General features: G+C 34.5%; 1 protein-coding gene across 12 annotated transcripts in view; it reads left to right on the forward strand.

The window, feature by feature from the left end:
- mpp4a (MAGUK p55 scaffold protein 4a) overlaps window positions 1-10,963 on the forward strand; it is a 30,507-nt gene extending 19,544 nt beyond the window's left edge. For 3 of the 12 annotated variants that reach the window (XR_011016797.2, XR_012385223.1, XR_012385220.1), the window contains 9 exons: window positions 3,302-3,343; window positions 5,872-5,896; window positions 6,090-6,137; window positions 6,237-6,410; window positions 6,520-6,600; window positions 6,958-7,051; window positions 7,160-7,268; window positions 9,867-10,001; window positions 10,107-10,931. Coding sequence is in view for 4 of the 12 variants with exons in the window: in XM_021478855.3 (XP_021334530.1) it covers window positions 3,017-3,034; window positions 3,302-3,343; window positions 5,872-5,892; window positions 6,090-6,137; window positions 6,237-6,410; window positions 6,520-6,600; window positions 6,958-7,051; window positions 7,160-7,268; window positions 9,867-10,001; window positions 10,107-10,295 (911 nt within the window). In the remaining 8 variants the exon portion in view is untranslated. Of the gene's footprint in view, window positions 1-3,016; window positions 3,035-3,301; window positions 4,410-5,871; window positions 5,897-6,060; window positions 6,138-6,236; window positions 6,411-6,519; window positions 6,601-6,957; window positions 7,052-7,159; window positions 7,269-9,866; window positions 10,002-10,106 lie in introns of those variants that run through there. The other 9 variants (XR_012385222.1, XM_021478855.3, XM_068223563.2 and 6 more) reach the window with 9 other exon arrangements.
- Window positions 10,964-12,101: the final 1,138 nt, after the last annotated feature.

Below are 12,101 nucleotides of genomic sequence, written 5' to 3' on the forward strand. Positions count from 1 at the left end.
AAAAATGCAGGGTTCCATACAAGTCAATATCCGCATTTTCACTGTCAGGCCAGTGTAAGCCAGGGCTTTTATTAGGCCGGTCTGGGCCACTCGCCTGGGAGGTTGAGCGGTGAAGCTGAAATCGTGATCCGTTTCCACTATCAGACCAATAACTCGCAGCTAGGCATGCAAACCCCGCCCCTCAGAATGCCCCATGAATCAAACATCACACAACCAGCCCAGTTCAGCAGGAATCAGGCAGACAGAGCATACCATTGCATCATTATGAAATGATCCAAATGCACGATATTGAACATGATATTGTACAGCATTAGCTACATTATATGTCTATACACATAGGCCTATGTATTTTTATTCATTATATTCATTTACACGCCGACCGACTGTTGGCATCATGCATCGAGTGGTCTCATGGTCTCAACGGAAGATGACCCATCCTTAACATAAAACTAACATAAAACTTAACATAAAACTATATAATTTATCGGTTAATAACTTAATATAAAATATTTTTTATAACATAATGATAGCAGAATAGCATATCTAGACTGATTCTCCCTAAAGCATAATTACAATTTAAAATATTAAACATCCTTTTGATAAAGCTCTATTTTTTTTTTACGTTATCACGTCATATAAAACATATACATTTGTTTGAGCACATAAACTAGGCTACATTTTTTGCATGCAGTTTTTCCCTGACCCTTTAATAAAGCAGTCCTTCAGGACTGGATAACAGAAAGGAAATGGAAGGTATTTCTGATGTTTCGCTCACCCAAAAATGCTCTGTCTGCATGATTTGATTACTATCATCCTATCCAAATACTTTATGAATATTATTTCTAAACTCCTACATTCTTTATTGTTTTTACAAAATGTCTAAAATCATTTTTTGAGATAGACCTTTGTATAATGAAAGTTTAAAATGGCTTAAAACGATTTACGTAAATTATATTGTTTATACCTAAAGTGTTATAGCTTTTGTTTGTTTTATATTGGTTTATTTATTTAATTTGTTTTTATTTAATCCATATATTTGTAATTTTTTTTTATGATTTCAGTAGCTTATTGCTTATTTTATCTAGATCTGTGACACTACAAAACTCCACACATAATTTGTAAAGTTTTATGTCTTTCTGTTGTATTCATATACTGTATAATCTCCAAAATTAAAAAAAGAAAGAAGCCGCTCTTGGTAAGACAGAGCTGTGAAGCGAGTGCTCTTTCGGGTGGTTTTTCTCAAACAAATACACTGTACATGCACCTAAACGTGCATGTTTCATGCACAAACACATTTTAAACTTGACAAAAACTCTCGACAACTGAAAGTTATGGGCAGTTGTGTCTTTAATATGGTTTAAAGATTATTTTGCATGCGTTTTTGAAGCATCAATGAAGATGCAGCAAAGAAATATAACTTATTAAATTAAAATTAGGTTACTTTAATTATTATTTTATGCAACAGGTATGCATAAGGGTCATCTTAAGCAAAAGCCCCGTAGCCTTGGTTTATGGAATATCTTAAACTGACCAGTACCAAGTTTTTTCTTTCCCTTATTTATTTATTTATTTATTTATTATTTTTTTGGGCACATGTACTCATGTGTGATGGGAAAACTAGTGTAATGACAGCAGCACACCATCTTGCAAACTCTGCCTCTGCTTTCCCTCCGCCCTGAAGCCCCAGCTAGTTTGCTTTGGCCCAAAGCATTCGGCGAGCCGAAAAAGGCCGGCCACTGGCCCTCGAGAAAGCCTTGCTTTGACACTTTATACTTTATATCACTTTTAATTATATGGCCTTACCTTACCCCAACCCCTAAACACAACCCTCAAAGAAATCCTGTAGCAAATATTTAATGTCAAAAGACTCTTGTTATAAGTCATTAAATATGACTTATAACTGTTTTGCATTACAAGGACACAAGGCATGTCCTCATAAACCACCTCAACCTTGTAATACCTAGGTCACACCCATGTCATGGTACAAATTTGTGTCTTCATAAACCACCAAAACAAGCACACCCACCCACCCACACACACACAGATGTATGATCTTCTGCGCAGTCTTTAAAGATGTTGGTTGGCATCATAAGCCTCTTATCCCTGCCCTCTCTTCACCCTGATCTAATTACTGTAAAGAAGCTTGAAAGCTAGCTTTTCTTGGCATGATCCTTCCTTCATGACTGATTGACTTGTCCACCTTGCCCTCAACCATTAAAGAGGGTCAATGATAGTATAGGATTATCTCCATTGTTAGGATTGTTTTGCATATTCTTTCAGAAGAATTAGAAGCAAGCATCTGTGGCCTATTACCTAAACTGCTGAGACTATACCTACAGTGCAAGTTTGTCATTTCATTTACTTTTCAAAACTGCTTATGACTTTAGGTTACAAAAAAAGAGTAGGTTGCTCTAATTTGAATCCGAAAAGTAAGACTGATTAACCCTGACTAATTGCTAGACTGTCAGACTAGTTCTTAAGACACAGTCTTAATGTATGAGCTATTTCTGCAACTGGCCCCTTGACATTTGCAAGGTCTTTTCATGCCATTTCAGACACATTTGTATCACTGATTATAAATACAGACATTACAGAGAGGCTGTCATGAAAAAAAGCAAGCAGGTAAAACCATACAAGACTTGACCTGATGTTTTAAATATGTTTTAAAGGCATAATAGAAAAAAAACAGCATGCTCATATGTTGTGTGTTGTAGTAACACAAAAAAAAAAAGTAGAAAAAAAATGATGTGGTCTAGTCATATGATTATTTTCTATGTTGGGTTAGGGTTAGGTTTCATTTCCAAACCTGTTCCACACCTTTCATCTTTATTCTGTTGAATAAACAAGAAGTTAACATTTTTCACAATATCTTTTGTTGTGTTGAACAGAATAAAAAACTCATGAGTTTGAAATCATAGTTTAAAATAATATTTTGGGTCAGCTTTACCTTTAATAACATAATATTTGTTTACTATTGTTCTAATTCTTTGTCATTCCTTTGCTTTGTTATCTAAAGTGAGCGCAGATGATGTTGGTATGTATCTGTTTGTATTTCACTATGTTTTTTTGGGTTTGCTTTATATGTTTAGAGCATTATTTAATTTATAGTCAAATAGTTTGCAACATTATTTAATTAATACATTCGGTATTCAATACATGAATTGTTAAGAGTGCATGCTACTAGAGTCTGTCTTTAAATGTTAAACTCAGTATTTAATTATAAGAACTTAGGGTCTGTCTAGTTTTTTATTAAATTGAATGTGAAATAGATAATTTGTAAGTCTCCTTTTTTTTGCTGAAGGAGAAGAGGAAATAACGGACAAAATTAAATGCACTGAAACAGGTAATTATGCAACCATTTCTTAAATTTAATTTCCATACACTGTCTTGTTATTTAGCAGGTTCATTTATTTAACTTTTCATACTGTACTATATCCATTTCCACCACAAACTTGTGCCAGTTCAAAGTTTTTATCACGTGTTTTCATCAAATTGATTACAAGTTGACAATACTAAATACAGCTTTAACAAGGGTGTAATATATTTTAAACATGACCATTTTTTACCTAATTCCTCAAGTAGTTAAAAATGCATTTAACAAGTGTATTCATAGTCTAAACAAAAACACTCATGTGGTCGAATACAATCAGTCAGTCACAAAAATGGAAACTACTGTACTCTATATTGTAGTTTGCAACATATTTCATTTACTTGCTTACTTGTTAATGTTGTAATAGATGTTCACTCATTCATTATTACTTGTTCACTGCATGAGTAAATGGGCTATATGCCCAGCTAGTGTTTTTAGCCAATAAAGAACATCCGGTGAAAACGTTATATGATTATTTTCAATTTCATAGGGTTTCTTTTACAGCCTTGATGTTGTAATGTAGTTCAAGTATAATCAGTTAAATAGACTCAAGCATCCATTTGCTTGTTAAAGCGTAAAAAGCGACAAAAAATTGTTTAAACGTAGTTGTTGTCATTAGCCGCAGGCTAGCGCAAAAATTCCGTTGAAAATACTGGACTAAAATGAATTTCCATATTTTAAAGAGATGGTGTGAAAAATTTTTATTTAATGCAGTGCATCTTGTTTAGTCTAATACCCACTTTACACTTTTTTTTTTACTGTGCCTGGAGGAGGTAAAAACATGGCTTTCGGAGAACTTTTTATTTTTAAACTAGGGGAAAACGGAGGTTATTATATTTGGGCCCAATCAGGGCCGGAGTGGGACTCTATTTCAGCCCTGGAGTTTCAAGCCTTAGACCGGCCCACCTCAGTTCACGACTGACTGTATTAAAATAAGGTCATTTCCAATTCAGTTTCTAATTACACTATCATGTCTTTTTCAAAAAACAGCTGCTTTAGAACTTCAAATGTTCAACAACCTTAAAGTTTTATATGTCTTAACAATAAAAAAATTTAAAAAAGAACTACTCAGGTGAGGTTAAAACGTGAATTGGCGGCATCGTAACGCATCGAGCTTACCACTGGACCACAATGGCGCTGTTATGCTTGAGTGGCCGGAATGAAAGTTACAGGCTGCATTTTGCTCATGTGGCTGTGAGACAATAAATAAGAAGAGCGGAGCTTCGGCAAAATAATGAATAAAAAGAGTGAGGCCCTAGGTTTGAAGCCCTACATGGTCTGGGCCCCCATTATTTATCCCTACTGATTGTTGTCTACACAAATGGTCTTGTTCTTAATCCTGTCAGTATGGTCAACTGTGGTAATATCTTTTAATTAGGCGAAATTTTTCTTTTTTTTGTTTATTATGTTCATACCATTTGTTTGTATTTTCTCTGTTAAGCACTTTGTGCTTCCTTGTGGCAGTTGGCAATGTGCTATATAAATAAATTGAACTTTATATTGAATCTCAGCCAGGCAGTGAAGATTGCTGTTTTTTAAAGAAAACACCTTACACGTGGTGATTTTGTATGGGATGACATGGATGTGTGCATGATGTGTGCATATACCCCATCGCATCAATGAAATTGATGTCCTATTTTTACTGTTTACATCAGTATTTCGTGTTGTCCACTTGTGATCGGATTGATCTAACTAGCAAGTGTAATTAAGGCCTTGGAGTTTACAATCTCACAATTCAGACTTTTCTGAATTCTTTATATCTCAATATTTCACAAATTCTGGTGATTTATATTTGTATTACTTATTATTTATTGTGTTAATATTATTATTAGGTGATTGACAAGTTTATAATTTCAGCTTTATTAGTTGCAGTTTAGCTATTTTTATAGATTTAAATTTACTCATCACAAATCTCAGTTTAGTCAGAATTGTAAAATTAAAAATCTGCAGTTAGCAATTTAGGTCACACTTTATTTTGATAGTCCGTTTGTTGAATTTAGGTTTCATTGCATCTACATGCCAATTAATTCTTATTAGATTAAAAGTAGACTGTTAGGTTAGGGTTGGGTTAGGGTTAGTTTAAGTTGACATGTACTTGCAAAGTTTCTTATAGTCAGTTAAATGTCTGTTGAAGGAGCAGTATCAAGCAGTCTACTAATTCTCTAATGCAGTTGTGTCAAACTCAGTTCCTGGAGGGCCGAAGCCCTGCACAGTTTAGTTCCAACCCTGCTCCAACACACTTACCTGTAGGTTTCAAACAAGCCTGAATGACTCAATTAGTTTGATCAGGTGTGTTTAATTAGGGTTGGAACTAAACTGTGCAGAGCTGCTGCCCTTTTGGAACTGAGTTTGACACCTGTGCTCTAATGGAACATCAAAATAAAGTGTTACCGCAATTTATTCTGAAATTAATGGCAATATTTGGCATTCTGCAATAAATAATTTGGGTTATATGAATAATTTGTGCTTTTAATAGTAAATTTATTTGTTTGTTTTTACAGATGAAGAAGATTTTGAGTTCGGTAGGTAAGTCTTTTTCATTAAAAGTGGGGGAAAATCTTGTAAATGTTCTATAGTTTTGATGTTGAAACATTTTTAGCAACAAGCTGAATTAACATACGTTTCTTTTTGTATGTTATTATGGTGTGTAATCCTTCTTTTTTAAAGAAGATAAAGATGTTTTCATGAAGATCATTGAGCAACATTTTGTTTTGTACAGTTTCAGAGGAGGGTGAGAATGGTGAACACATGCAGGGCTTATACATAGGTATGAAATCCGAATGCACTTAAACGGTGAATGTGCATTCTGTCCAATATAACCCGTGTATAGATCCAAAAAGTAAACTGATCATTTTGTTTGAATCAGCGGGGTTCCGGCACAGTCTTCGCGTGTGGAGGAGGAAATCATACAGCAAGCGAAAGCCGTCATGTTATTCCTGCAGCATCAGTAGCTGTCATAACACCTCAGCCAACCTTTATGAAGAGGTGGTCCACTATCAGCGCCACATTGACGATCCCCCGCGTCTCATTGTGCTGATTGGTATGATCCTCAATGTGCAGGATTACTATATTCATAAATAAACCGATAATGAATACCATTTGGCTCACTGTCTGATTAAAGCCTTAATGCTTTTCCATTTTTTCCACAGGTCCATCAGGAGTGGGTGTAAATGAACTAAGAAGGAGGCTAATCAAAATCAATCCTAATACATACCAGGGACCGGTATCTTGTATGTAATCCATTGATTCTTTTAACGTCTGCCCTAATGTTTATCCAAAAATGAAAATTCTGTCCTCATTTACTCACCCTTCACTTGGTCCAATACTGTTTGTGTTTCTCCCTTCTAACACAAAAGGAGGTATTTTGAAAAATGTTGAAAATCACTATCCATTGACTCTCAATGGGATTTTCTTTTTCTACTATGGATGTCAGTGGCTACTGGTTTCCAACATTCTTAAATATATTTTGGTTTGTGTTCAACAGAATAAATGAATTCATGAACTTTTTAATAGAAATGTTCAGTTTTAGGTCGACTGTCCCTTAAAAGAAAACAGTGTAGGTTACAACTTGTCTTGTTATTCTCCAGACACGACACGGCCCCAAAATATGGGTGAGAAGAATGGGCGTGAGTATCACTTTGTGACCAAGGAAGTGTTTGCCTATATGGTGGTTAATCACAAGTAATGCTATATTTTATGATTTAAATGCTTTTAAAAACATATACTGTATAACTGATCTTGAGATTTATCTTTTTCTGGCATGTTTTTTGTGTTCTTATCAATTCTCAGATTTTATGAGTATGAAGAGCATAATGGACACATGTATGGAACCAGCTTGGACTCGGTTAAAGATGTATTGGACAATGGGAAAATATGTGTTATTGACATTGAACCTCATGTAAGTGCCCTAATGTTTATCAAACTGGTCACAATTTACAATAAAGTTCCATTAGTTAATGTTAGTTAATTTATAAACTAACGTATATCAAACATATATCATCAAACTCCCATTTTAAACCAGTTGATATGATTTTCATTGATATAAAGTCTTTGGCTTAATTACTCACGGGCAGTGTAAATAAACTCTTTTTTTTTTTACCTTGTCAAAAACACCTCAGTCCAAAGTGAACCATTTTGCTTTGATGTGCATTTGAAGAAAAGACAAAACCAGGAGGATTTTCCTATAGTATCTGGATGCAGCCTTTATGATGCAAGCTGAGATTGCGTCACTCAGCGATGCAATGTCAGACACAATGCACTAAATGGAGTGAGTGACATCACTGTGACAGGTAGGGTTAGGGGTGGGGTTAGGTAAGCACATTAAAAAGCCTTGGATGCAGCTCAGATTGCACTGCACCAGGTCTGCATCCAAACCCCTCTCGGATTTTCAGATGTCTTCAAAGCAGAATCCTTTAAAAAGAAATCGTCGCTGTGGCATTCATCGAACAATCTCTCTTAACTACTGCAGTGGGCACATAGTTAAATACACAATTTAGTGGGCAGTGCTAATTAGTAGAAACAGAACCTGCCATTATAGGTTTAGTACAAGTAACTTGTTTTCAGAGCCTTGCCTGTAGTATTTGTTATTGACAAAAGGCACAGCCATGCCTGGAAATGACAATATGCATTTCTTTAGAGAAATAATACTGTATTTTACACTTAGGCAATCAGGCCTAATGTGTCCAGCACTTATAATTTGCATCACTTTGTATAAGCGATGACGACGCAGTGGCTGTCGCCTCCCAGCAAGAAGGTTGCTGGTTCGAGCCTCGGCTGGGTCAGTTGGCATTTCTGTGTGGAGTTTGCATGTTCTGCCTGCATTCGTGTGGGTTTCCTCCAGGTGCTACGGTTTCCCCCACAGTCCAAAGACATGTGGTACAGGTGAACTGGGTAAGCTAAATTGTCCGTAGTGTATGAGTGTGAATGAATGTGTATGGATGTTTCCCAGAGATGGGTTGCAGCTGGAACGGCATCCGCTGCATAAAACATATGCTGGATTTATTGGCGGTTCATTTCCCTGTGGCGACCCCAAATTAGTAAAGGGACTAAGTCTAAAAGAAAATGAATGAATGAAAGAATGAATGAATGAATGAATAAGTGATACTGTCTGAATGCATCTTGCAGTGTAATAACATAATTTATGTATTTAAAGAAATGTGTAATCTTTTAGCTTCATATCTCTTTAAATGCTAATGAGCTGATGCTCCACCACCTCCCTCTTTGAGATTGCAGGAATGGTGATCCATTTCATTGCTGAGGAGTAGCTAAGCTAAGCTGAGGAGCAGGTTTAGTGCAGCACACACAGCACAACAACAAAAACTTTGATTGTCTGCTTGCTTTTGTCTGAATGATTGTATTTGAACTTTCCACATTATAATGACAAAATGTGAGATTGCGCCTGTCCATCTCTTGCAGTCATTCAGACAAAAGCCAGCAGACAAAGTTTGGTTGAGATGTTTGTTGGAATACATTTTCCATTGATAATGGCAGGTTGCAAAATCAAGCAATGATAAATGATATGCAACTATTATACTATATGTAGAAGAGATGGACTGGCACAATTTTGCAGCTTGCCATTATCAATGAAAAATGTATTTGAACAAGCATCTATACTTATGAAAAGTGACACTGGTTTATTTAACAATGATGATCTACAGTTTTTGAGCTGGTTAGTGTGTTAAGCACTGACAATCAAGAAGGCTGATGATCTAATTCTAAACTTGACTGAATATATTATATGTATATAAAAAAATGCATCGATCTTTCAGACAAATAGTTGTCATAGCTACATCTTTTAAATGCAATTTTGATGCAAGTCCGGCATCGTATTGCCCCACTCTGGTTATACAGTCTGGAAAAAAATTAGCATACACAAGTAAGTTTTTGCAAACTCTTTCTAGGATATTCTCTTATATAGAATTATCATATATAAAAATTATGCATTTTGCTGTTGCCTCTTCTGAAGCTGGGGATCTATGTAGGGACATCTGTGAGCCTCTAAAGTTACATCTGAACACAGTAGACTGCATGCCAGGAACGATGAAAAACTAAAGGCACCATCGTTTGCCACTTTGCTATCTGCTTACAATAAGAGGTGGGAGGATGGGCAGAATCCATATGTTACTTGGAGGCGGGCAAGTTTTAAGAAGAAACTGGTTACATATAAAAGGGCAATTACGGCCAATAAATACATTGAGACATTTTGTACAAAACAAGCTGTGTTGTTAACTGGCTGACTCAGCATAATCATAACTCAACACAAAAAATTTACAAAATTAAAAAAATATATTCCAATTTTACAATTGACTAATGTTAACATAGATTAAAAAAAAGTAAAAAAATAACTCTTTTGTTCATTGTTTGTTCATGTTGGTAAATACTAGAACTAACATTACCTAATGGAACCTTGTTGTTAGGTGTAACCATCAAAATGTACGTTCTTATCATCAGTAAGGTTGCAAATAGTACTTATCATGCACATGTCTTTGTATTCCAGTGCATTCAATCAGTCAGGAACAAAATGCTGAAGCCCTACATCATATATGTGCGTCCACCATCGCCTGAAGGCATGAGACAAACAAGAAAAGACCCACATTTTCTTGCCAATAGATACATTAAGAGATACTTCCATGTAAGATAAGCCTTCGATATTTCTTATGATACATTCGTGTCTGATAATACATCGATAAGCATTTTGATGAAGATGTAACGTATATCTTCCCGCTGGTTTCCTTAGGATAAAGACTTTGAGGACATTGAGGACGTGAGCAGGGCCATGGAGGCCAAGTACCGTCAGTTTTTTGACTGTGTGATTGTAAATGAAGATCTGCAAGATTCATGCATGGATTTGTTCACCGCTATACAACATGCTCAAGAAGAACCGCAGTGGATTCCTGCCAGCTGGTTTACTCCTGATCGTACATGACTAACAGATATGCACAACAACAAAGATGGGAATTTTTGAAATGTTCCAATATATGTAAAAGAACTGAACTGCAAAAAACAAATGCCTTTCTGTGTAATATAGGGCAAATTAACACTCGTGTGAATTCTTGAGTAAAATGCTGTTTGTGACTTTACAGCAATCATTTGTTTTATCATGCCACATACCGTAATGTACTGTAAACTACATATTTAGGTCATCTTTCACTATAGAGTTAAGGGTTAGAGTTAAGGGGTTATTTCTAATTTGAACTGTTTACAATGTCATAAAATCTACCTAAAGCTTTTGTTAAGTGAAAAAAAAGTGTATTTTTAGTTATTTCTTACATTTAGGTTATGTTTTGTTTATATAACGATGTACAGCAAGATTTTTGTTAAGTTTTGCCAACAAGCAACAATGTTGTCAAAATGATCCTTATTCACCCTTAACAACTTTTATTTGCATTTTGACCATTCTTTTACAAATCAATTGCATTTTGGAGCATTTAAAAAAAAAAATTATTATACCGTTTCATTACCATGTAAACAAAAACAAAATTGACACGTACTGCATAATAAGTGTATATGCCAATATATGTTTCAATTCAAATTTTTGTAAAATATAAACAAATCTAAATTCATTCATTTTCATTTCATTTTTTCAGTCGATCTCTCTCTTTTGTATGTTGTAGTGTTGTATTTATACCATAGTAATATTGTGATCTCTCAATTGCAAAAGAGAAATACTGAGAAATCTCTAGACTGATGGCATTTCATGCTGTTCAGCCTTATAATCTTAAAATGTCATCAAAATCTAAATTGACGTTGGTGAATGAGCAACATTTCTGCTGTTCTGACCACAGCTGCAGATAAGAATGAATGGCGGAAGAAAGTAGTTTTTCATACAAAAGTTTTTTTTTTAGACTCTCAATGTTTGATTTTCTTTTTTATATACAGGATTATGCCGTCAAACTGTTGTATAAACGCAATATCACATGTGTAGCAGTGCGCTATGGCTGTACTATATTGTCACTGGTGGGACACTAAGGCAATCGGCCTGTGAACTTGCACGCCTCTCGTGTGATATACATTTCACTGCTACTCGTGTGATATATATATATATATATATATATATATATATATATATATATATATATACTTGTACTTTATTTTTCTAATATTTATTACAATATATATATATTTTTTTTAATGGCTTCAACTCTTTGGTGTAACACTTTAGAAAAATAGTCCATTAATGTTAATTAATGTATTAATTAAAGTATGAATAATTTTCTAAAGCATTTTTTAATCATGGTTCAACATTTGCAAATGCATTATTAAAATCCAACGTTGTGCTTGTTAACATTAGTTAATGATCAATGAGTTTTAATATATAATAAACTTTTTTATAAATATTTAACTTAAATTATGTTAACAGAGATGAAAATTTGACACAATAAATGCATTACTAATTCTTTGTTCATGTTTGCAAATACATAAACTAAAGGACCATTATTTTAAAGTGTTACCCATTTGGTTTGCATGTATATCATAGCATTTTTAGTTGTTTCCGGGGATCATTTATACTATGTTGCTGTCTTTCCTAAAAACGAATGTACCCTTAAATGTAAGCCCTTATATACCTCAAATGTACCCTTATATACCTTGCATTTTATTTGCAGTATTTTATTTCATTATTTTTCTGTTATGTGATATCTATCTATCTATCTATCTATCTATCTATCTATCTATCTATCTATCTATCTATCTATCTATCTATCTATCTATCTATCTATCTGTCTATCTGTCT

This window comes from Danio rerio, chromosome 9, assembly GCF_049306965.1.
Source record: "Danio rerio strain Tuebingen ecotype United States chromosome 9, GRCz12tu, whole genome shotgun sequence".
Classification (NCBI taxonomy): Eukaryota; Metazoa; Chordata; class Actinopteri; order Cypriniformes; family Danionidae; genus Danio; species Danio rerio.